The sequence below is a fragment of the Sander vitreus genome, chromosome 10 (genome assembly GCF_031162955.1).
Source record: "Sander vitreus isolate 19-12246 chromosome 10, sanVit1, whole genome shotgun sequence".
In the NCBI taxonomy this organism is placed as follows: Eukaryota; Metazoa; Chordata; class Actinopteri; order Perciformes; family Percidae; genus Sander; species Sander vitreus.
Window position 1 is genome coordinate 11,324,261 of NC_135864.1, and position 26,549 is coordinate 11,350,809.

General features: G+C 39.1%; 1 protein-coding gene across 1 annotated transcript in view; it reads right to left on the reverse strand.

Annotated features, from left to right (window-relative positions):
* Positions 1–168: 168 nt before the first annotated feature.
* The window catches only part of LOC144524170 (ecto-NOX disulfide-thiol exchanger 2-like), a 184,358-nt gene continuing 157,977 nt past the window's right edge, over positions 169–26,549 (reverse strand). Inside the window, exons 10-16 of the mRNA XM_078260239.1 lie at positions 25,031–25,151; positions 19,241–19,428; positions 12,472–12,612; positions 10,172–10,228; positions 9,257–9,362; positions 2,850–2,935; positions 169–861 (exon numbers count right to left, since the gene is read on the reverse strand). Of these exons, the coding sequence (XP_078116365.1) occupies positions 730–861; positions 2,850–2,935; positions 9,257–9,362; positions 10,172–10,228; positions 12,472–12,612; positions 19,241–19,428; positions 25,031–25,151 (831 nt within the window). The 3' untranslated portion in view covers positions 169–729. The remainder of the gene's footprint in view (positions 862–2,849; positions 2,936–9,256; positions 9,363–10,171; positions 10,229–12,471; positions 12,613–19,240; positions 19,429–25,030; positions 25,152–26,549) is intronic.

A 26,549-nucleotide genomic window follows, 5' to 3' on the forward strand; every position in this document is an offset into this window, starting at 1 on the left:
TTGTAAAATGAACCAGACCTGGAAGGCACTGTGTTAATGTCATCTGAGAGTGAATATGTATTCTGTTCTTGATTTATAATGATTAAATCACTGGCATAAAAAAAAAAAATCAATCAACCTGATTGCTGCATCCGTCTCGTGTGTACTTTCAATAACCTACACACAAAGTAGAGGGAAATATAAGAATTTATTTCACATGATTGTACAAAATCAAGAGGAGGCAAAAAAGGAAGTCAGAGAGTTTTGAGGTTGAAAGTAGACCCTGATGACCTTCCTGTGTAGCCCTTTAGTCCAGGTCTGCCAGTACGATGAGTCAACTGTGGGCTCAAGTATAAAAAATACCACCATTCCCACGACTCTGTTGAGATTGCCTCTGTTGAGGGACTTTTAGTTGAATCCCACGATTAAAAAAAAAAAAAGGGAGAAACTGAGACATGACGCAACTGTCACCATAGAGATACATCCACCTCTTTGTCACCATAGAGATGCCGCCAATTAATAATGCCATCACAAAAACCTGTTTATTTATCTTTCTGCCACCTACACAGAACACCCCTTCCTGATCTGAGATCTGCGCTGTATAATTTGTGCTCTTGTCTGTGCAGGCGGGGTCCAGCGTCTCCATTAGTTGTGGGCTTCCTCCACATTTCTAGAGTGTCCTCCATGTACCTTTGTTGCCTTGTCTGCATGTCGTCTCTTCCATGTCCCAGAAGTGTCACCGGCAGAATCTTACGTGCTCTTGATGCCCTGAAAGCCACAGAAGTTCCAGCGTTTCTCCAAACTGGCTCCGACACCAGTCAGCTCCTGTCTGAAGGTGCAGGGCAGCCGAGAAAGAAGAGCCTCCACCTCACTGGTGTTGATCTGCAGAAACGCAGAAACACACACACACACACACACACACACACACAATAGATGAAAAGGGCAAGCATCAAGACATTATGAGTTTCATGAAAAGATTTACGCTGGCTCACACCATACACCACCCTGGTCGGATGAGGTGAATCAGACAGGTGACAGTAGAGACACAAGTTCACTGTGAGAGCTGCTGTAGATGACCCACACTGCCTTGCATTAATAACTAGATTGTTTGAGCCCTGTGCTGATGTCAGGATGCATTAAGGTCCATCATGGAGATAGGAGTGGTGTGACATCACAGACAATGGAGCCGTGTGAGTGTGGAGCCAGAAGATAAGCCAGGAGGATTGGGCTTGTTGTTGGAGTATCCAGTCGAGGTATTGACAAAACTGTGGGCTGCTTGTTGTGCAGAGTCAGTGTTAAAGGAACAGATACACAGGCAAACAGCCGCCCATAGACTTTAACAAAATCTCAAACACGCAACATAATCATGTATAAAGCAAACACATACAAAACACACAGGTACACCTGCACATACATGTGACGGTTTAAGGTAATATTTTACATCAATTTGTTTGTAAAATGTATAAGAGGGCAGGAGACCAATCAGATCCAACAGAATGATCATAAAGGTGCCAGTCAGATGCAGCGAGAATGAGTAGCAGTAGGTAATCAGAGCCCGTTTAGAAATCAAGAACGGTCTTGGTGGAATTGTGACGACAAAGCTCAGCTCAGTTATAACCCAGGAATCAGCTCAAACATGGCGCTTTGTTCAGAGACATCAGGCTGACAAAGAGCCTAACCTGGCTGAGGCAGGCAGCAGCAGACGGACACAGAACATGAATATATTCATCAATAGGTTGTGCATGGGGGGATTTGTGATCAAATTAGAAAAGTTTTGCAAAGAAAAAACTGGCTATATATTGAGGTTTTACGCTATTAACGAGGAAGGAGCAGCTAAGGCCTAAAAGGTCGAGACAAACAAGATTTTGACCACAGGGAAGGGCAGCGGTGCTTCGTCCTGCATCAGGAGAAAAAACCTGGTGGGATAAACCTGCCACCCTGCTGCAACAACTGTCGATTTACTCAGCTGTTACAGATAATGGATGTCCCCTTTATATGTATAAATTAAGCTGCCAACAAAATAACATAATATCTTAACCATGTAACTGAATTAATGAAATATAATAAAAGATTATTTTTATTTTAACCACAAAAGAAAGAAGAAATAAAGTCTACAGTTTAATTTGGAACTGTGCAGCTATTAATGTTTTTGTTGGAAAGGTTACAGGAGATTGGTGAAAAAAAATACATGTCAGAATCACATATTGCATGACTTTGTTTAAAAACTGGAGGATGTGTAATAGGCTCAGATGAGTGTTGGTCCATGAAAAGAAAACAAGAACCCTATTGACAAAAAAACACGCCATAATAGCTGACAGGGTTCTTTAACATATTGTTTTTTAAATAAGCCAACATGTGCATTTGCATGCATTTCTGAAACAATCCCTTTGTTCTGCACTCAACCACTAATCTGGTAAAGAATTATGAAAAGGAACGTGTCACTGAATGTCTGAGTATTCAACTTAAACCTACATCTCTGTGTTTTTAGCCTATTTGTTTTCATACACCCCTGGTAGGTAACATGTATACAGTAGGAGTGTGAAGCAGTGCAGCTTTAAATTGACGTGTGTGTTCACCACCCTTTACTGAGATAAATAAAGGCAAAAAATCTCAGAGTAATTGAAGGCTTTCGTCTGCACTTCAGGCGTGTTTGCATGCCAGGAGACTAAAATTGCACAGCAGGACCCTGGCATACAGCAGGCCCATATGTCAGCCCTGCAGGGAAATTTAATCTGTGTCACCATGTCTAGGATATATATATGTGTGTGTGTGTGTGTGTGTGTGTGTGTGTGTGTGTGTGTGTGTGTGTGTGTGTGTGTGTGTGTGTGTGTGTGTGTGTGTGTGTGTGTGTGTGTGTGTGTGTCTGTTACCTTGGTGTCCAAACGCTGCAGGTAGGAACAGATGTACTCAATGCTGGCTCCAAACGGGTGGACGTGCAGGAAGGTTGAAATGATCCCTGAGGTAGAACAAATGGGTCACGCAGACATGTTAATTAAACTGTCAAAATGCAAAGACATACCTTGTCACGAAGCTTCAACCTTTAAGTTTCTGTTCCATGTCAAACATGACTTTAAACCACGGCAAAATACTACTGAAAATCAGTTTATCCCACACAACCAGGCTCAGGAACAGCGTCACCCCACAGGCCATTTGACTTTTGAGCTCTGAGCTCATTGCATGTCACTTTACCATAAAACTGTCACTTTATCTTTATATACTTTTACATACATGTTACAACTGTTTTCCCCTCTGAATATATATATATATATATATATATATATATATATATATATATATATATATATATATATATATATATATATATATAAAATAATAACTAGAAAATTCCGGAAGAAATTTTGACAGTGTGCCTACTACTTGGTGCACATCCGAATAACACTAGCTAAGTATTAATAGCAGTAGCTGTATTGACGTACATAGGTCACACTGTCACTGAGAGAGAGAGAATACAATTGTTTAACAATAGCAATAGGGAATGGATGGATGGGCTTACAAGACACCACAAATGCATACAGGTCAAGACCAGAGTACAGCGTAGTACCACTTACAGAAAGGTTAAAGTGCTGATTATTTACATGGAGTCTGGTGGGTTTAGGATGCTTAAAGTACTGATTATTTAGATGGAGTCTGGTGGGTTTAGGATGCTTAAAGTACTGATTATTTACATGGAGCCTGGTGGGTTTAGGATGCTTAAAGTACTGTTTATTTACATGAAGTCTGGTGGGTTAAGCGACGCGAGCCTTAGCAATACAATATATATATATATATATATATATATAATACCCAAGTTTTGCTTACATTTTAAATACATAAAGTTTTGTTTTAACGGTGTTAAGTGTCTTAACCCTTAACCTTTTTAAAACCTATTTAAGACCTTTCTGTTTACCAGAAACAGCTATAAAGTAGCTGGTGCTAAACCCACCAGACTAAAAACAGTACTTTTAGTGTGTATAGAGCCAACATATTTTCACATGTAAATCAGTAAACTATGTGTTTATTTCAACCAACACTAGAGTTGTGATGGTTGGAAAAGTGTAGAGAAGATAAAAAACGGCTTTTCATAGTTTTGTTTGGTTTCTGTCAACTTTGAATGGTGTGTGTTTTACAATGCTAAAATTACTGTTTATTCACACAGAGTCTGGTGGTTTTAAAAAAAAAAAATTTTAGAAACTATTTTTTGGGGCTTTTCTCTTTTATTATGAAGTGACAGTGGATAGACATGAAAGGGGGAGAGAGATGGGGAATGACATGCAGCAAAGGGTAGCAGGTTGGATTCGAACCCACGCCACTGCAAAGGACTCAGCTAACATGGGGCGAACGCTCTCACTGGCTGAGCTAGATGCCGCAAGATGCCCCCCCCTATAGTTAATATCATTAGTAACAGCTGATCTGAGCTACCTTTGCTCTGCTGTTTGACATGTCCTGTAAATAGAGGACAACACGGCCTACAGTAAAGAGTCTTTATGATAGGAGCCTAGGAGGTGTGTGTGTAAGAACTTGTTGCTAAGGTGAGGGAGGCAGTCAAACATGTCACTAGACAGTGAACCCGCAAAATCATTTTTTTTTCATTGTTTCTATCGGCAGTTGGTATGAACAGAGCAAAAAGTTTACGTCCGATGGATTCCATAGTTACATGTCTGCGACCGGCACAACATTTCCTACATTTTGACCAGCAATGATGTATGAAGAGTGAAAACTGTAGGGGAGAGAGCAATTTGTTTGGAAAAAAATTCAGAGAATCATACTGCAGTTCCCCACTCTGTCCTCCACTCTAACTATGAAGATTCCGGCCCCATACACACGCACTGGAAACTCTGAAACGGTCTGAAAACTGGACGATACAACATGGCACCAAAGAGGGGTTGTTTTCAGTGATGTTAAGCGATTTCACAAAGATTTCCCATTCAAGTCTATGGGGAAATTTTGTGCTGTTTTTTGCTGATTTCATGAAAACCGTGTGGCAAATCTCTTTGAAAATACATATCACACCATTCCCTGTCATTACACACGTTTTGATGTATTTTGTGTGCACCTGTTGGCAACACTCCGTGACTAGAAGCGGGACAAAGAACAGGCGGAATAATAATAAGTATGAGCAATAATAGACATGAATAACTGAATAATTAATAATAATTTATACTTTATTAATCCCGCAAGGGAAATTACAATGTTTTCACTCTGTTGTTAGAACACACATTACACACAGTACCTATTCATGCACAAATGGAGAGATGTCAGAGTTAGGGGGCTGCAGCTGTCGATGGACAGGCGCCCCGAGCAGTTGGGGGTTCGGTGCCTTGCTCAAGAGCACCTTGGCAGTGCCCAGGAGGTGAACTGGCACCTCTCCAGCTACCAATCCATCACTGTACTCACTATCTTCATAGGATTGTTTAGCAATATATTGATTATTGCAGAATGGCTGTATCGAGATATTATCCGTATCGTAAGCCATGTATTGTGTATCGTAAGGTACCCTATGATTCCTACCCCTAGTTTATTAATTTGCCATTACTGTCTTACACAAATGTATATTACCTTATTTCATATTTTCAGTTATATTGATCTCTATAACTTGCACTATTTAACATCTTATGTCTTAGATTCTCATTTTGTTTTTTTTACTTGCGATTTTCTGTGACAAATCTAATTAGCATTGTTGGAGAGAGCCTGAGACCCAAAATTGGAAGTGACAATGACTGCTTCTGTAATTGTTGTGCATCTTACAATAACAAATTTTAAACTTATGTTATTCTTTCTGTTCTTGACTGACTGAAAAACAAGCGAGGATGCATCAAGTGGCTTTTTTTGTCAGACTCCCAACACTGTTAAGAACCTCTTGTATATTGCGGCTCCAGATTAGAAAGAGCGTTTGATGACGGCTTTGATGCCGTTATCTTTCATCAAAGCCATGTGCTACTGAAACGCTCCACAACCTCAACCAAACCATATGCTCTTGACTCTCTGATAGGGCTAGGAGAGAGATAATCCTTCACCACAGCTTGTCGTTAGAGCACCACGAGGCCGATAGAAGACCCCAAAACTTCAGCTGAGATTTGGATGGTGGGTCTCCAGATGATCTGACCTCAATACTGTATGTGTGTCTGCATGTATGGCAGGCAAAGCATGTGAGCTAGGCTAAAGTTTTTACGTTCTATACAGAACAACAAGATGAAATTGAGGGATAGTTCCCAATTTATTGCAACTTATGCTTATTTTTTTGTTTTGACCAACATTGTATGTAACTGATGAGATCTGGAAACAAATCATGTACATGTCAAGTGTGATGTCTCTCTGTTTGTTTTCTCAACACACAGTAAGCATTGATATGGTTTGGGAAACGACAGAGAGAGAGAGAGAGAGAGATAGAAATATCAGAAAAACCAAACAACTTTTTTTGCTCGGTTTTATTGTGATTCCATACTAAATAACACACAGATTTGATGTACTGCTGAATGCTAAAAGATGGTGATGACGGAGTGGATTGATGACCTACTTTAATCAAAAATCATTATCTTGTTGGGGTTGTAACAGGGAGTGATAAGGAAACACAGACCGCGCCAAGTTTATGGAAATTGCTGCAAAAATGCGGTATGCCTGTAATATCTTAAAAAATATATAATAATTATTTCAACTTTTAGCTGAGTCATATCGGTTGCTCGAAGCCTGATGTCTTTTTTTTTTAGCAATATTGCAGCATTCCCACATCTCAGCAATTAAAGTGCAGGATCATAGCTACCATTGAGGAGTGGTGTCCACAATAATAATTATGGGAATTTGAGGGCGGATTTTATTATTTAAACTTATTAAAAATGTAATGTTTTCAGGCAGAAAACTAGATAAATTAATATTAAAGGGATATCTCCTCCTACCTGACATTGTACAGAAGGTTGTTAAAGAACATTTAGACCATAATGTAGGGAGATCAAATGAAATTGTGATATTTTGCATTTTATTTTAATACTATGAACATTTTACAGAGTTTGGTTGGTGGCCAGAGAATAATGTCTTAGGTTGCGGTTCAGCTGGGAGAATTTGGACTCTTGACCTCAGTACTTCTAAAATCCTAGTTTTGACTCCGTTAACTTGGTGAAATCGTGTAACAGGGTAAAAATGATCGCCAAATCTACAAAAATGAGACCCAAGTTGTAATAAAACAGAATTATAATTTAACAGATGATTTTGATGGTGTTTTCAGAAGCACAATAGGTGTTTCATTCTTATTTAAAAAAAAAAATAAAAAAAAAAAACACAGCTCGTCCTTTCATCTAGTATACTTTTGCTTCTCATTTTTCATGAAGGCATGAAGGAAACAGTTCAAAGATTATGCAACTGTGTTCATCTACATTTACTGTGTGGAAGGAGAGAAAAGGCAAAGAGATTCAACCCTGATGAAACATTTTCCTTCAGAAGTCAAGTGTCCCTTTTCTTTCCTGCGGTGCTCACTTCAACTCAGCATCAAACAAGATGTCAAGAGGAGTGATTCTGACATAAAAAGGTGCCAGGATCTTTAACTGTGGCCCACCTCTTTCTCAGCAAACAGCCAGAGTGGGCATGCACAGAGGACACGCACCATTGACTATCTAACTACCTGCTATGACACAGTAGATGCAGGTATTTCTGGCACTGGAAGAAAGGTAGAATTGGACCCAAATAGAGACATATAGTAGGCTTTATTATTTGTTAAACTCTAGCATAATTTGCATTTCCTTTTTACTTACTAACAAGACAAGTTTTATCATTCATGCTTTGAGCCAACGGATGTCCTCGACAATTAACATGTGAAAATGAAGCACACCGGAAAACAGGCAGCAAAATAGGATGAGGCTTTGTTTACTTCTATAAATAATGTAGTATATTACACACAAGGGAGATAGATGTTGGCCATATTTCCCATTATCATGAAGTCACATTGTATTATGTAATCTAATGAGTAAATTGAGCTCTTTCTCTCTTCATATCTTTTTCCTCTCTCGCTCTAACGGCTATGTAATTATGCATAATTATTACATCAAAGCAACAGAAGCAGAAATACAACTGCTGTAGAGGTGGCATCGGTGGTGCATGTTGGGGTTATGTTATAAAAGCGATACATGATAAGAAAAATGGAACACATTACAATAAAATATAGGTTCAACAGCTATGTAGTGTGTGTACTCCCTTTGTAAAACTATAATGTTACATTTCTGTTGAGACCACCATTTTTGAGGCTGTTATTTTGTACACTTCCTGTAAGTGTTTTGGTGGCACAATTGCCAAATTAAATTTGTTTAGCTCAATTTTCAAATTCAAATAACGTGTTAAATTATTATTTTTTTAACAATATCAGAGAGCCATCATCATAAAGAACAGATTAACATATTAAAAACAGCATAGACATATGAAGCATAAGACATAAAATACTGTAGAGCAGGTTTTGTATAGGTCAGATATGCTAGCAGCTCTGTAAGGCTGTAGGCTACTGAATTAATATTGTGGTGCTAATGTCAGGATGCTAACATTCTCACAATGACATTGCTAACATGCTGATGATTTGCTGATGACCATTCACAATGTTAACTATATTAGTTTAGCAAGTTAGCACACTAACATTTGCTTATTAATGTAAAACTGGAGCTGATAGAACTCTAACTAGTTTAGCAGGTTATTGGTTTATAAGAAAGTATTACACAAAGTAAAATGTTTGACCTGAAGATAGCGCTAGAGGAAAATTCAGGGAATCACTAAAGTCATTGGGATTAACTCTTTGGGCACCATAAATAACTGTACGAAACTTCATGGCAATCTATCTGATAGTTGTTGAGATATTTCAATCTACACCAAAGCAGAGGACTGACTCACTGACATTGCCATCCCCAGAGCCAAGCCGCTAACATGGCAAAAACAGCTTAAACAGCGGATTGCACTTGGAATACATCCAATATTATCCATTTTTTATATGACTATAAAACAACTATATAGCCACAGTTGAAGATCTCAAACTGAGTGAATAAAAGATGGAAACTATCCGTCAGGATGTTTATACTTTAATTCTATTCCTAATATTCATGTGTCCCTCAACAGGTACATGTTTGTAACAGAAACTTGTAATGTTAAGATAAATGTGTGCGCAGGCAGCTTTTCATGTAATTGATGTTTTATATGGTTTAGGCTTCATTGTGGATGTGTGGTCAAAAAGACACTTTTCCACCCCCTTGAACAATTGTATTGTTGTTTTGTAAATGCAGTAATGCCATGGAGATACAGTAAGGCAGCATACCGATTAGCAGTGCATCCCTCTCGGATTGTACAGGACTAGGACGATTCTTCTCTGGAAGACCTTCCTTGTCCTGACTGCAGGACACCACTGATGATGCTGTTACATCCTGAGGAAAGACAGAGGTCACAAAACACTGTTGAAAGACCCACATAGCACCTCAATTTAACACCAATGCTGCTGAATAATCTAAACAGGGCTCGGGATAGGAAGAGTCAAATATTTGAGGGTGTTTTAGCAAGCATGCAAATAAGAGTGTTGCACTGTAAGCAAATGGAAAATAAGAAATAAACAAAAAATAATCCATAAAAAAGGACAAGATAATGAGCACAAGAAGAAGGAGCGAAAAAACAAAGCCAGCAGCTAATGTTCTGACAAAAGGGAAAAACAAATAAGAGTGGAAGAGAGAGGAGGAGGAAATGCTACGATGCTATCATGCTAATGATCAATCTGTTGTTCCTGTGAGCCTGTGACAGCCTCATACACAGATCTGAGGATAGAAGAGGAAATGTGGATCTGCGTGTGTGGCAGGAAATACATTTATGTGCGTCTAGTGAAGTTTCTAAAATGAGAATTGTGGCGATGGAAGGTGGCTTGCCCTTTAGAGTCAAGTCTAATCAGAACGCAGTGGCCTTGTCTTCAAGTTCTTGTCTAATGTGAGAGGGTGTGCAAGTATGTATTGTAGTATGAGTGTGTTCATTTACCCTATATGTGCACTGTATGCTGGCCCTTCATTTTCTAACCCAGTTGTGTCTGGGTGATTTAATGACAATTAGCCTACACTCCCTGTGAAGATTGGCCTGTAATGATATGTCATGTCAGTGGAAGAGTTATAGGAGGCGAAATAAATACAAAAAAATAAGGGGAAGAAAAATATTTAGCATGGAGTAGTGGGAGCTTAGTTTTTTTCCCACTTACACTGACTTGATTAGCACTCTGTTCGCTCCCTCTGTCATCTTCCTTTAACGTCTCCAGCTAGAGTCAATTAGAAAAATGAGAGGAAACGTCAATGAGAAACAAGTCCCCCACTAATGCAATCCGACACACCAAAACTCACTCTCCAGTCCTCTCCGACTCTCCCAGACACATACATACACATGAACAGCAGCAGCAGCAGCAGCACGAACAAAGCCTAGTTTCAGAGTGACCTTTTCTGTTCAAGTTTTGGAGACAAAGTCGGATAAAGAAAAGTCAAATAGTTTATATGAGTATATGGCTACACCTCCAATAATAAAAACCTCAATATATGGTCCTCTGCTCTGCGTGGAAAGTCACTTATTTATTTAATCCAAGTTGCATCCACAGCACAGAACACATTCACTCAGAGAAAACCTTCTACAGTAAATTAATTTGAATAGAAACACACTGTTTATGATGGCACACTGACATACAGTTTAAAATGATTAAAGTATCTTCTCTTACATGGCTGAAGGTGGTGATAAAATGACAACAGTGCTGACAGACAGGTGTATGATGAAAGATGACATCTTAAGAGTAGATTTATGGACAAATATGGTAACTGCTTTATAAAACAGATACACAGTATTATGAAAATAATACAGTGCTGACAGCTACGATGCTGAATGCACACGGTGAATGAATATGTAATCTACCATCCCATGTAAACACTGAACTGAACTGTTTTGTGTGTGTGTGTGTGTGTGTGTGTGTGTGTGTGTGTGTGTGTGTGCGTGCGTGCGTGCGTGTGTGTGTGTGTGTGTGGTAGAGGAGCTGAGGCCACATACAATGTGCTGGTATAATGTATTGTATGTCTTAGTGTATATATGTTAAAGCATTTCTCCACCTAATGTGTGCCAGGAGGAAACCGTTTTATTGCGCTTGTTGCATTAAATTATCCTCTACCAGATGGTGAAATAATATGAAGGAGAGGTTTCAGTAAATAATTCCACACATGTAAGTAAAAACTGGCATACTTTATTATATCCCTGTCCTAGCCTTGCTTTGTTGTTGTTGGTATTCTAATACTGTGCTGCTCCAATCGCCTTTATGTTTCAACAGGGACTAATATTGATGATAGGGAGTATTTTCCTGCATTGCATGATGAGATAGGTCAGGTCACAGTGACCTAATAGAAGATCCAGTGCTATTAAGCAAGAGCAAGAATCAGTGGTTTAGCAAAGGTAAACTGATGTAGTAAGAGCTACATTTTTACAGAGAGAACATTTCTGATAAAATCCATTATATGTGCTTGTTAAGGAATTGTGACCAAGATATGTACAGAGTAGGACATACCCACTTATTCCCAAAGACTATATTTAGATGATAAGAAAAAATGCTACAATATGTGTTCTGATTGGTCTAAAGTCTTGGAACCTGGTACGGACATAATTCCGGCAAGTATTTAATTCACATGAAAAATTTAAAATAATATGCTTATCAATAGTTAAAGTCAGGATTTTCGAAAAATTAGGAAAACACTACATTGTGTTTATTTTATGTCTTCAATATTTGTTTTGTACTATATACATATGTAAATCATTGATATTGAACTTGTTATGAGTTCATAGATACCAAATACTTCATTGTGATCCTTGTAGTTTCTGAGATATAGCCATTTCTTAATCATCTTTAGGCACATGGGACTACTGTTTTTTTTCCTAAAATACAATGAAATATATAGAACAAACCTTTTTTAATTTCCATATTTGTAAAGTCATGGTTAGTACAAAAGATCTTGATGGCTTGTTCACTATTAGTGCCTTTAGCAAGGGCGTCGGACTGGGGGGAAAAAGGGGAGTTTACACGGCCTTCATGTGAGAAGGGGGCCCACAAAGATACTGGAATGAATAGCTGTGGTGTGGGGAGGGGCCCACAGAGGATGCCTGTGTACAGGATCTAGAATGTTGTGCTACGCCCCTGGGGAGGAGTTCCATCTTTCATCTACTGTGCTGGGTTGATTCAGGGAAAATCATTAGACACCAATTCAAATGGACCAAAATCTTCACTAAAATGAAGCCTGTGGTGTGTTGAATAATTTTACCATTACGAAGTAAATTCTTTCAAACTAGACCACAAATGAGGCCTGCTTTTTTTTTTTTTTTAACAATTATAAAATAAAATAATTATAAAATAATTACCATTTACCCAAACATAAACACGTTTTCCCTTGACTTAGCATGTGTGCATGTGTGTGTGTGTGTGTGTGTGTGTGTGTGTGTGTGTGTGTGTGTGTGTGTGTGTGTTTGTTTTATTCTGACCTGTAGTGTGTGTGTGGTCTTCAGGTTGTGCAGTCCTGACTTGAGGTCATGGATTTGGTTCTTCAGCTGCTGTTTTTCCTCTATACTCTTCTCAAGCTCTGCCTCTCGCTCCTTCAACTCATCCCTCATTCTCAGCAGTTGCTAAACGTAAAGAAAAAAAAAATTGGTTAGCCATTAATGTTCATGTTAGCCACGTTTCACAACTGCTGACCTTTGACAGATACATTAATCTGATGCAGGGTCTCAACATTAACTCCAGAAAATCAAAAGGTAAAATTCTTTGGGAGAAATTCAAAATAAGCACTCCCTCATCAGCTTCTTTATTTAATGTGATGCTGAACAATTCATCAGTTACAGTGGTGCTGTGCAGTGTGTGTCAAGTGGGGTGAAAACTGAGCACCGGTCTGGAGACAGGAAGCCGGTGAGAGATTCAGCTAGTCAGACCTGCACATGATGAGCTCATCCGCATATCTGAGACATCATTCATACCAAGTATTAAAAATATGTTGTCTGCTAATGTTGTCTATATAATGAATGATCCAATCACACCATAATATTTTTACATTATGCAAATTGTGGTCGGTGCTCTGTCTGCATCATGTTTTATTTGTGGTATACACTTTGCAGTACAGATAAGAAGGTGGTTGGCAAATAGCACAAATCTAGTAATCATATCTGGCACAATGATGGTGGTCAAGTAAAAACTGGTGAAAGTACCAGTATTGAAAAAGGGAAGGCAATGCAAAAAAAAAAGTTTATATATACTGTATATACATTGCACAACTCATGCACTGAGGCAGTTCCAAAGTTCTTTACATATTAAAATGATCAAGTCTCACAACATCTGAAGTTAATTTGAACAATCTCTTAAGGCAGGTTTCTTTTGAAATGTAGGTTTCTGTGTCACAGGAAACCCTTTGTAGCTTGAGGAGTATCAGCTAAGTTATCTGAACAAACAATTTGATTTGACTTATTCATACAGCTGGAGCTGCTCCCCCCGTGACCTGATACCGGATAAACGGACGAAGATGGATGGATGGATAATTCATACAGAATATATTACTGTACATATTATTAATATATGTTAACAGGATGACTGGCTAACAAGCAGAAACTGGAACTATAAAATGAGCCCGATGTAATCAATTTAAAACCTGGTATTAACGTCTGTATTTGGAAATTTTATCAGGTAAAGGAACATATTGCACTTTGCATGTTAATGTGTAATATGGACTGAGGTCTAACTTAATACTTGAACAATGACTGTAACCCTATCAAACCTCTAATATTGACTGTTGATTTGTGTGGGCCAATTACAGGGGTATCACACTTCTCAGCCTCCCCGGTAAAGTCTACTCCAAGGTGCTGGAAAGGAGGGTTCGGTCGATAGTCAAATCTCAGGTTGAAGAGGAACAATGCGGATTCCGTCCTGGTCGTGGAACAACGGACCAGATCTTTACTCTCGCAAGGATCCTGGAGGGAGCCTGGGAGTATGCCCAACCAGTCTACATGTGTTTTGTGGATCTGGAGAAGGCGTATGACCGGGTGCCCCGGGAGATACTGTGGGAGGTGCTGCGGGAGTACGGGGTGAGGGGGTCCCTTCTCAGGGCCATCCAATCTCTGTACGACCAAAGCGAGAGCTGTGTCCGGGTTCTCGGCAGTAAGTCGGACTCGTTTCAGGTGAGAGTTGGCCTCCGCCAGGGCTGCGCTTTGTCACCAATCCTGTTTGTAGTATTTATGGACAGGATATCGAGGCGTAGTCGGGGTGGAGAGGGGCTGCAGTTCGGTGGGCTGGGGATCTCATCGCTGCTTTTTGCAGATGATGTGGTCCTGATGGCATCATCGGCCTGTGACCTTCAGCACTCACTGGATCGGTTCGCAGCCGAGTGTGAAGCGGCTGGGATGAGGATCAGCACCTCTAAATCGGAGGCCATGGTTCTCAGCAGGAAACCGATGGAGTGCCTTCTCCAGGTAGGGAATGAGTCCTTACCCCAAGTGAAGGAGTTCAAGTACCTTGGGGTCTTGTTCGCGAGTGAGGGGACAATGGAGCGGGAGATTGGTCGGAGAATCGGCACAGCAGGTGCGGTATTACATTCAATTTATCGCACCGTTGTGACGAAAAGAGAGCTGAGCCAGAAGGCAAAGCTCTCAATCTACCGGTCAGTTTTTGTTCCTACCCTCACCTATGGTCATGAAGGCTGGGTCATGACCGAAAGAACAAGATCCAGGGTACAAGCGGCCGAAATGGGTTTCCTCAGGAGGGTAGCTGGCGTCTCCCTTAGAGATAGGGTGAGAAGCTCAGTTATCCGTGAGGAGCTCGGAGTAGAGCTGCTGCTCCTTTGCGTCGAAAGGAGCCAGTTGAGGTGGTTCGGGCATCTGGTAAGGATGCCCCCTGGACGCCTCCCTAGGGAGGCGTTCCAGGCACGTCCAGCTGGGAGGAGGCCTCGGGGGAGACCCAGGACTAGGTGGAGGGATTATATCTCTAACCTGGCCTGGGAACGCCTCGGGATCCCCCAGTCGGAGCTGGTTAATGTGGCCCGGGAAAGGGAAGTTTGGGGTCCCCTGCTGGAGCTGCTACCCCCGCGACCCGACCCCGGATAAGCGGATGAAGATGGATGATTTGTGTTTATCCTACGGTCTACTTTATTCCCTTATAATGCCCATATTTAATGCTGTCTTTTTAAAAACGTTATACTTGCACTGCTATAATTTTTATATTACTATGTCTACATTATTCTCTTATATTGTCCATATTTAATGCTGGTCTCTAGACTTTATCCTTGCACTATTGGACTTATTTGCACTACCACCATGACACACACTCTCATAGAGCACCTTACCATGCATATTGAATCACAGGGTCAGTCTCTGCCCTGTCATTGCAAGCGTCTCATGCATATACATCCCTTAGTACATTCATGTGGATTTTTTATTTAGTATCCTTTTATTTTATTGTCCATATTATTCATGTGGATTTGTTATTTTATCATCCTGTTTATGATGTATGTGTATGTTGTGTGTGATGTCTTTAAACTACTGGGACCTTGAATTTCCCCTTGGGGATCAATAAAGTATCTATCTATCTATCTATCTATCTATCTATCTATCTATCTATCTATCTAATGTAACAGCACATGTTGGAACTGGAATATTAATTGAACCTTGTGATTTTGTTGATTGTGCAGCCTGAATCTCAGGTTGGTGTAAATGTAATGTGTGCAGCAGGTGTTTGTGAACTGAAGAACAGAAGCTGACATTTGATGTTGTCAACCCTGCCCAACTACTTATCCAATTTCCTATCATGATGCAGACAGAATGCAGGTAACAACACACACTTAACAATTTCCTGATGACATATTAAGATTAAGATATATTGTGTCTTTAGCGTCAGATGAAATTGAGTCCTTACATCCAATGGGAGGATTTTTTCTCAATAAGGACAATCATTTGCATAAATTGACAGTGACACTTGGCTGCTGAGGTCAGATCATAATCCAAACAAACATCTTATCAAGTAGCGTGTTTATATCTTACATTAACATTTCCTTCATGCAGAAGAGTGACTTGTAAATTAAAGCGTGGTGTGAACCTGATCGAAAGAGGTTACTACTTAACACATTATTAGATGTAATCCCAAAAGCAGAACATTAATTTAGAGGCTTGACTCAAAACACTGACTGCAGAACTAGTGCATAATTTGTAATAATTAAGACTTGGTGCTGATTAGACTATTGGCAAGCACCAGAGGCAAATCTCCACATGATGAACAGAAGATTGTGTTCGCACTGTGCAGCTTGCTGATGTGTATGAACATGTATGTGGAAATGTGTAGCATTGGAAAAACAACAGTCAACCTTTCATAGGGAAATGTAATCTTTAAAATGTTTTTGCGTTTGGCATCATTTAGATAAAGAAATGTGAAATTCTGTCATGTGTGGAAAAAGGCTCAAGCAGACAAATGTTTATTAGGTTTCAAGGTGGACATCAACTCTCTCCTACAGGATACATGCATCTGCTGATAATACTTCAGGCTTTTGAAGGAACAATAACAATTTCAGGAGCAAAAAGTTCAAATTATCCATGGTGATGTTTTCATTTATGTGCTGGAGACAAATTTCATAAAAGGTGATTACAGCACTTTGTCAAACGAGATGGAAGTTCAGAAAAGCTCCTCCGCTGCCTTGAAAATATTTTCTATGACATCTCGCTTAAGGAAGAACTGCAAGCTGGGGCTATTTGACAACACAGCAGGTGATCAGAAAAGTGGATTTCCGCCTAAGGAAATGTTTTCTTTTTTTAATGTGGATTACTAAATGTTCCTGAGGGTAATATTCTATTAAATATAGCCTAACGCTGTGGTTCTCAATGCTGATCCCTAGGATACCTTTCTTTTCTATCATTTTAACCACTAATTTCTGTCTAAATGCCAAACTCTATTGTTCAATCAAAAAAACAACACATCACATCCCAACCCATCCACAAACATATGCCTGCAGCTACCAAACATTGGATCAGATAATGCTGAAAATAATTTAGTATTAAAGAAGCAATACGTACTTTCCCTCAAATTCAACTACAGTAAAGAAAACGAAGCAATACAGCAGAATGTTGTATTGTACAGACTAATATAACAATTAACAATACTAATTAAGCAACATTACAGATTGCACCTTAAAATGAAAGCATAAATGTAGCTATAAGCACGGGGAGGCCGGGATATATTAGTAATGTGGGAGTTATGAAATGTATAAAATGCTAGCTAAAAAATAAAAACAACACATAGAGGCAAAAATCAAGCATGCATCAACACTAGGGCTGCATATGAGAATTGCTTTTATTATCAATTGATTATTTTCTCAATTATTAAACTAATTGTTTTGTCTCAAAAGCCGTGAGTGAGAAATACCCATCACAATCTCCAAGAGCCCAAGCCAATATATTCAAATGCCTTGTTTTGTCCAAATAACAGTCTAAAGTCAAAAGATATTGAATGTACTAACATACTTTATGACAAAATAAAACCAACAGTTTGTTCCAATTGAATCAGTTGATATAAAACAGAGAAAAGCACACATTGAAGAAACTGGAACTAGACAATTAACGGAAACAATTAACACCACATTCTAAAAACTGAACAATCAAATGTCGGAACCTACATGGCATGTTTTGGACAATGTGGGTTTAACTCATCTTAAATCCCTAAATCTTTAATGTTCTGTACCAGCCTTAAGGCTCCTACACAGTAATTTTCCACCCACACAGGTGCTTTCTTTTACTTAATCTACCTGATCAGAGCTTAGCTTCTCTCTTGTTGTTGCATCTGTTAGGGCAGGAGTCAGGACAATTAACGCCTTTATCATCCTAATTGGTACATGGCGTGCATGTCTCAGCCCTGTATCTACCTGAGCAGAGGTCTAATCAGACAGAATAAGTGAAAACCCCTGTGTGGGTATGCAGGGCCTTTAACCAGCCAAGCCAGGTGTGTACCATTAGCACAAATACTCCACTTGCCTGAAAGGTTCCTTGCAAAAACACAAAGTTAACAAAAACACAGTGGTGGCATCACAATGTTAAAAGTTTAGTTGCCTTCTGTTACTTAAATTCTGACCAGTGAAATATTTTATATCCAACTTGACTAACTTAACTTTAGAACTGCCTGCAAAGGGAACATTTTCTTCCTTATTTAAACATTTTTCAGGTTAATCTAATCTAAACTTTTCCATAACAGATACATATCCTTCCCACTGCTGGACAGAAAGCCTCAAGAGGTCGTTTTCTTCTTAATGTGAACTGCTTTAATACTAGTGTTACTGCTCACTGACAAATGCAACAAAGTAGATAAACATGGACTTCTCAAACGATTGCCTTGTTTATGTACATTCAGGTAATCTTGCTATGTCAAAGCCCTGAAGATGACCTGCAATTTCTCTGAGCCGTGAAATACAGTCTGATCTTTGATTGAATCCCTGATTACTATCAGCTGTGATAAGCCAAAGCTGCTCTTACATTTAAAAAAAAAAAGTCTGCAAGTTTGCAATATCAAGGACATTACAAGAATGCCAAGATTAAAGCTGCTTTAACAGCAATAAACGTTAAACTCGTGCTGAAGTCCTGTCGAGGTACCTCTTGCGTGACTGACATTGGGCTTTTGTTTTGCTGTCTTGTTTCTTCTTTTCCTGATAAGGAAATCATTTCCAAGTATGCGTGAGTAAGGACATTTCACCTGTTTTCAATGCAATTCAATAATAGTCGGGTGAGGTCTTATTATTCTGGTAGCAAAAAAAAATCTTAAAACAGAAAATGCTACACGGGAAACAAATGGTATTTGAGGGATTTTAAGAAAAAAAGACTCAACGGCAATACTAAACTGCTTATTCAGGTGGGTATTTCTTGCAGAGTAGAGGTTATGAATATTTTGATTTTGTTTAAGATACTGACATTTATTCTATTTGGTTTCATATTACCCAATAATATACTGCTCATTTTAAATGGTATCACACGTGTCAAAACAACTGACTGAAGTCATCTGTTTAGTGGTCTAAACTTGAATCACAGGATACATCTACTGAGATGATATGATGTAATACAAACTATAAAAACAAGTCTACTTCCAATGCTTAACTGCAGTTGTATCATAGCAGACCAAATACTTTTAGAGGCAGATTTGCATTATCTTTATGTCTCTGCATTCATTATTGTTTTTTCCTAACTTCTTCCTGATGTTCAGGCATCATCGTACAGTATGTGTCTATACTACAGTAGACCTTACCTTCTGCATGCCTTGCAGAGCCTGCTGCAGGAAGCTGAGCTGCTGAGAGTGTGTGTTGTCCTCCTCACTACTGATTGGTTGGTTCTTGCCTTGTTCCTGTTTGAGTAGCTCCACCTCGTTCCTGTAGGCGTCCAGCTGGCAGCGCAGAGAGTCGTTCTCCTCCTTCAAGGCTTCTGCTTGGGAAACACCTACAGATTCATTTGGTACACAAACACACAATGACACATTATTAGATGGCATATGGAAAGGATTTATTCAGTCTAGTTTCTGTCTAAATGCCAAACGCTATGGTTCTCTCCCCCTAGGTTTCCAATTCCGGCATCAACAAGAAATGCAAACACATTTGCCTATTACCGTTTCTTGATTCTGTAACTGATTCTTGATATTCCAAACTCTAGTTATAAACGCATAAATGCCAGTACTTTCACTAAAAAAATATACCTGACTTGTGAGATTTATTTTCACAAATAGTCCAGTGGTAAAAGCCAAATTGAAGCATCTGTCAACCTTACATAATACACACATTTTCACCGACTCAATACTGTAAATAACATTATCATATGTCTTTATTATTTTACCTCATACAGAAGCATTAAAAAAGTACCATGACATTTTTCAAAACGCTGCCGCAAAATTAATTCTGTTTAATCTCAATAACAGGAAAAGAAGAACCCCCGGAGACTTTTAGACAAAGAATCATCCTCCTCCTTTTACATTTGTGAACCAAATGCAGAGTATGAGCGTTTAAGACATTATGTTCCCATGCAGGCACTAAAATACAATCCCTTTTGAAAAATGCCTTTTATCTCTAAACAGGCTTTTGACTTCAATAGGATTTTCCTTTTTCCTGTTCTTTTTTTCCCTGAATTTCCAGAAGAAATTTAAATCACACTGACCTTAGTGTGACTGAAAGCAGAACAAAGCCGATTTATTGATTTTGATCTGAAATCCACAGCTATATTAATGCTATTTTAATAAATGCCCCAAATAAGATTTTTTCAGTACACTCACAACACAGCCTTAAAGTCTAATATGATGCACACTCCAGAATAATATTCTACAATAGGTAACGGGTTGGCTCAAACAATTTGTAGGTTCTAATGTGTAAATTAGAATAGTTTACCCTTAATCATTTCTGGCTACTAAACTATTAATAATCATGTCTGCTTCAGGCAATCTTTTAATATCTATTATTTCAAGATCCATGTTGCATTGGTGACCTTACCCTCTGACTGAATGGAAGTTAACCCTTTTACTGCATAACGTTGCCCTCAGGCAACAAACTACATTTTTGTTCACACTGGCCCTTTAAAAAAAATCAAGTTAATTTAAAAAAATTATATCACCAGATATATCTGTAGCCAATGAAATGATGGGTTGAAGTGGGTGTGGTCTTTTGTTTGGGGGTGGAGCAGTCCTTTCCGGAAGCATCGCCACATACTGTTAGAAATCTAGGAGTTATTTTTGATCAGGATTTATCACTCAATGTCCATCTAAAACAAACCTCAAGATAAGCCTTTTTTCATCTTCGTAACATTGCCAAAATTAGGAATATTCTGTTCCAAAACGATGCTGAAAAACTAGTCCATGCATTTGTTACTTCCAGGCTGGATTACAGTAATTCCTTACTATCAGGATGCCCAAATAAATTCCTTAGGACTCTCCAGCTACCTACATATCTTGAAGAGCTCATAGTACCTTATTGTCCCACTAGATCACTACGCTCCCAGAATTCAGAGCTTCTCGTGGTTCCTAGAGTCTCTAAAAGTAGGATGGGAGCCAGAGCCTTCAGCGATCAAGCTCCTCTCCTGTGGAACCAGCTCCTGATCTGGGTTCGGGGGTCAGACACCATCACCATATTTAAGAATAAACTGAAAACACTCCTCTTTGATAAAGCTTATACTTAGGGAGCGAGTAGAGGGAGGCAGGCCAGTACAGCCCGATCCGGTTGGGGAGAGTTCTAGTCCGACCAGGCACCTCTCTTTAGCCTGCCTCTCTTAGTTATGCTATTATAGTTCTAGACTACGGGGGAAGTTCCTTCCTTCCTGTGACACACTGAGCTGCTCTCTCCTCTCTCTTTCCATTTGTTTCCATTTGTGTGCATCCTTGTCCCAGAAATGCTTGTTACTAACCTAGCTCTGGGGAGTTTACTCCCCGGAGTCCTTATGTTTCTGTTCCCGCCCAGAATATTCCCTTGGATTAGGGTGGCACCACGATCTTGGTTGGAGCTGTCACTGTGGTCCAACGCTCTGCAATGCCCTGCAGTGTCCGGCTGCATCCTGCCAAGTGTCTGCGTCTTGCTACGTCCACCCATGCTGTGCTGTGCCATGCTACATCCTGTAATGCCCTTCAGTGCCCTGTTATGACATGAACTACTAGGACTACCATTTGTAATCACTGTTCCACTATCTTTGTGACTATTATTGCCACTGTTCAGCACATCCCCAACCGGCACCGTCAGACACCGCCTACCAGGAGCCTGGGTCTGTCCGAGGTTTCTTCCTAAAAAGGGAGTTTTTCCTCGCCACTGTCGCATTGGCCACTGCTAATGCATGCTCTTGGGGGAATTACTGGAATTGTTGGGTCTTTGTAAATTATAGTGTGGTCTAGACCTACTCTATCTGTAAAGTGTCTCGAGATAACTCTTGTTATGATTTGATATTATAAATAAAAATTGAAAAATTGAATAGGAGACATCGCCGCATATTGGTAAGATAAATATCACTTTTTAACATGTTTAAATTGAAATAACTTTATATAAAACTATACGTTCATGTGCATAGATATGTAAAGAAGTATGTTTGACTGTTTAGATACTTATTTAGTTTTTATTTATATACTAAAACTGTGAATTTTTTTTTTTTTTTTAATTCATTGCCTCAGGGCAACATTGTGTAGTTAATCCAATTTACTTCGTCCATAGTGCAGTTAGTTTTGTTTAGGCATAATCATGCATGTGTCAATGTTTGTAGTTTACCATCTACTGAAACTCCCAGGAGATGGACGCAGGGACATTTTAACTATTGTCACATACAGTAGCTCCCGAGTTAAAACACTGCTGAAGCCTCAGACCCCTCAGGAGCAAACATCATCATGCATCTGTGTGCTGGTGGATACCCGTGGACATGGTGGATATTAGGGCAGGGTTATGCTCAGAAAGAACTAGCTTGTATGAGGTGTTGGAAGGAAAAACTGTTTATATACTGTATGGAGATATTGGGGGTTTCTGAAGCTGTTTAACTGTCTAGTCTGATTAGAAGTTCTGATGGAGTATAATGGTGCATTGAAGCTTTAGTCGGGAGCTACGGTTTGAAACAACACTATTATATTAGCAACAGTCTGAGCTTTCCATCTGCTGCTTTAATCAAATCAACTGCCTGGTGACAACACAGTCTTTCTCAGAATCTATTCATCCATATGGCATAGAGCTTGAGAGATGTCGACCTGTGCACTTTTTACATTTCATCGCGGAAGGTAACTTCAAGTCAAACTGCTTTTTTTCTTCTTACATAGTACGGTATGATTTTATCGCTGATGCCAATAACAGCATCAGTAACATTTTTACAATGCTTTTACATATTAAGGTTTTTCTACTTTCCAATAATTTTTATTTTCTGTTTTCACACAGCTCTTAAATCTGCAGACCACCTGTTGGTTTGTCAGGGCGTGAATCAAAATCAGCGAAGATCTACATGAATTAATTAACAGATAAATGCATATTCCATGAACCTTAGGCTATTCTGAGGGCAATTTCCACCAGAACAAAAGTGACACAAAGACAATTTGAGAAAGGTTGTGTGAATGAGGTTTATTCTTTCTTTCAGCACTGCAATAAATTGAACAGTAAAATCTACACTTCCATAGCTCATTACTTGAAATAGTGTGGAGAGAGATGTTAGAACATCATTCACACTCCCTGTTATTAATCAAATTATTTTCAATGTGAGCCTGCTGTTGCAATGACTGTCAGTCAAATAAATCAGAAAGACACCCAATAATAGGATGTCTAATATTTCATCCAGAATGCTGCTGAAATGATGATGTAGATTAGACGGTAACAATATCCTGAATTGTGTTTAATTTCACCTGTATGATTAACATGTGGATCACATTAAGATATCAGTGTTTGATACTCTCACATATACATATATATATATATATATATATATATATATATATGGGGAGCTGTGGCTCAGGAGGTTGAGCTGTCGTCTACCAATCGCAAGGTCTGCGATAATTGCTCCTATTGGCTGTTCCATCGTTGTGTGAATGTGCATGATTGCATGTTTAGCTGATGAGCAGGTGGCACATGGTATGGCAGCCTTGGCCACCAGTGTATGAATGTGTGTGTGAATGGGGTGAATGGTGCCTGTAGTGTCAAAAGGGCTTTAAGTGGTCGCTATGACACATGGTTTTTTTGTCAAGAAATATTTTCATTTCATTTTTATTCTTCTTAAGCTATGTTTGGAAACATAATTAAATTACCAATTTTTGATAACACAAAGATGGATATGGAGACCCCAGCTTGGTGTAAATGTGTGCTTTCTCCCAGCAGTATTCACTGAGGCAGAGATGGGGTGAAGAGAGTATTGATTATCAAGTGTTATTAACTTGCTGCCCAAAGAAAGTCAGCAGTTTAGCCAGATTCTGTCAAATGTCCCCTGTGTGTGCTCTGAATGTTATCAACACTGACAAACACATGTACCTGTAGGCATGCATGCACACACATACGCTCCACACTGGGGGAATAACAGTGTATTTCCCCGTTAATCTCTGTGCTGTGACAGAAAACCCTCAGCCATAACTTGAGATATGAGATTTCCTTTTCACCTTCCTTGTGCTTATGTGTTCACCTTGTCTACTATACAGTACACCCAGCTACATAATGTATCAAATTCCACAAAGGACGCCCCCAATGTGAAATATTTTCATTAAAGGAAGCTTCAGCAATGGTAGCGTTATTTCACTTTTCTTGTTTTTGTTGGTCTCATATCAGATTCATCAGTGCAGAGTCACTGCAGTAATAATAATCCCAATATGGAGCCTTAAGGGTGCTACTTTCTTTCACAAAAGAGATTTCCAAAGATTAGCTCTATTTCCTGTTTCTGCACATCTTTTTTAACATCTCTTATTGTATTTCTAATATGAGATTACAGGATCTTCCCAGAGGTAATGCAGGCTCAGATTCTCTCTCTCTCTCTCTCTCTCTCTCTCTCTCTCTCTCTCTCTCTCTCTCTCTCTCTCTGTGTTTGTGTGTGATTTTAGATTCAATGATTTGTTTTGTGTTTTCCAGGGGCTCTTTTGTGACAAACAGTTTTAATGTCATTTTTTGTAGAACCAATTAGATTGACCATCTACAACTACAATACTGTGATTTCCTACATTCCCCGGCATTACTTACTTTACACATTGAAAAATTGCAAGAGACCAATACTGTGCTCCAGAGAGGGGAATCAAATGATGGTGTGTGTCAAACATTTACCTCCATTTACCAGGCCATTTTTGTCCACAGCAAAAAACTTGAAATGCAGCTGAGGCCGATTAAATGATTGGCCAATGTATCCACAGCAGCCAAATTAATTCTGTTGTGTGAGCAGTTGTTTTGCCATCTCTAATCAACCAGAAACAGTTATTTTTGCTGCAATTCTGTGTATCCAAGTTTTTGTTGTTGTATAAATTATACTCAACTTTTAGCCAGAACCCATAGTGTGCGACAGTATCCTTTGTGGCAAAGTGCCCGCATCATTTAGCACCTGTACACTGTTTAGTGTCAGCCCAATTATTTTTTACCTGAGTCCTCAAAGTCTTTGCTGTTGGTACCGGTGGAATCCTCCATGTCATCATCAGACATCTCCATCTCCTCTTCTCCCCTGATGCCTATCAGCTGCTCGTTGTGCATGTTTCTAATCTTCTGCAAAACACAAAGAAGCATGCTTCAGAAGCAAGTAAATATCTGCAATAAACTGCAAACCAATGCAAAATCACACAGCCATGATGACAGCATCCTACACGCATACACGCTTATGCTGCGTTTGTCAGAGGTTTAAAGTGACATCAGTGAAACGTGCCATCCCCTGGAACTCGCATTTGAGCTACCAAGGAGTAAAAAAAATGATGAAAGCCTGCAGTGTTTATTCAGTAGATCATGATAAAATCATTTGAAATAATGTGAAAATACTTCAACCTTGACTCTGGACACAGTAAACCTGGTACAGTTTGACCTGAAGAGAGATCATATTGTCCTGTTGACCTCTTATTATTATTATTATATATGACTATTATTGCCTGATAAAAACGCACACATAGACACACACACAAACACACACACACACACAAAGCTCCAATGTGTTCTATTATCACATTGGAGGGCACAAGGCCTTTTTTCCCTTATTATTGCAGTGTGAAAGTATAAAACAGATAAAAGACAACAGGATTAACAACAGGCTATTGAGCATGTTAAAGAACTAAAGAATTAAAAAGGACTATAATCTGACATCTTGTTGTTTACACCAAGAACCCCCTCAAATGCCATACTAGAATACTTCATAGTAGTATGAATAAAACATTATAAAAAACAACCTTTGTAATGTCTGTTACATACAACTACTGAAAGAAACATTACAATCAGACATTTTCTGAGCAAACGCAAGGGTAGAATAACAACACACAAAAAAAAAAAATGCAATAACTGCAATGGTGGTTACAGCTTTACATTTGTATTCCTAAAACATCTTTTCAATTTGTCCACTTCAATTTCCTGTGCCATGTCAAAGGCAAGGGAAAACTGTTGTCCCTCAAGTGACATAACAGGCTTCACCTTAGTGAGAGCAGGAAGGGACGTGACATTTTGTCTGTGCAGATGATTTCCTCCGCAGCAGAAGCCTCTACACTCAAACGAAAAACTGATTCCCCATGGTTTTCAATACATTAAGACTTAATGCATTGAAAACCACCAACTTAATGATAAAGTCTTTCACCAAACATACAAATGTTTTCAAAATAATATCATCCATTTGGAAATATGCATCCTATTTTAAAGAGCGTGTGTGGCATTTAAAACAGTGAAAATGTTAAAGAATGAAATAATTGCTGTTGAAATAACTATTTTGTTAAGATCAGGGGACCTTCGTTGTTATGGGTACAATAATAACCATTTGAACATAACTACAACCGGGTTTATGGTTAAAAAAAACACATTTACTGAAACAGGAGACGAATAGCGGTCTGCCATATTAAAGTCCTCCATCTGTGGACCTATTACAATGTCACACAACTTCCTCCTTTGCTTCAGATGGAAAAGAGTTATAAT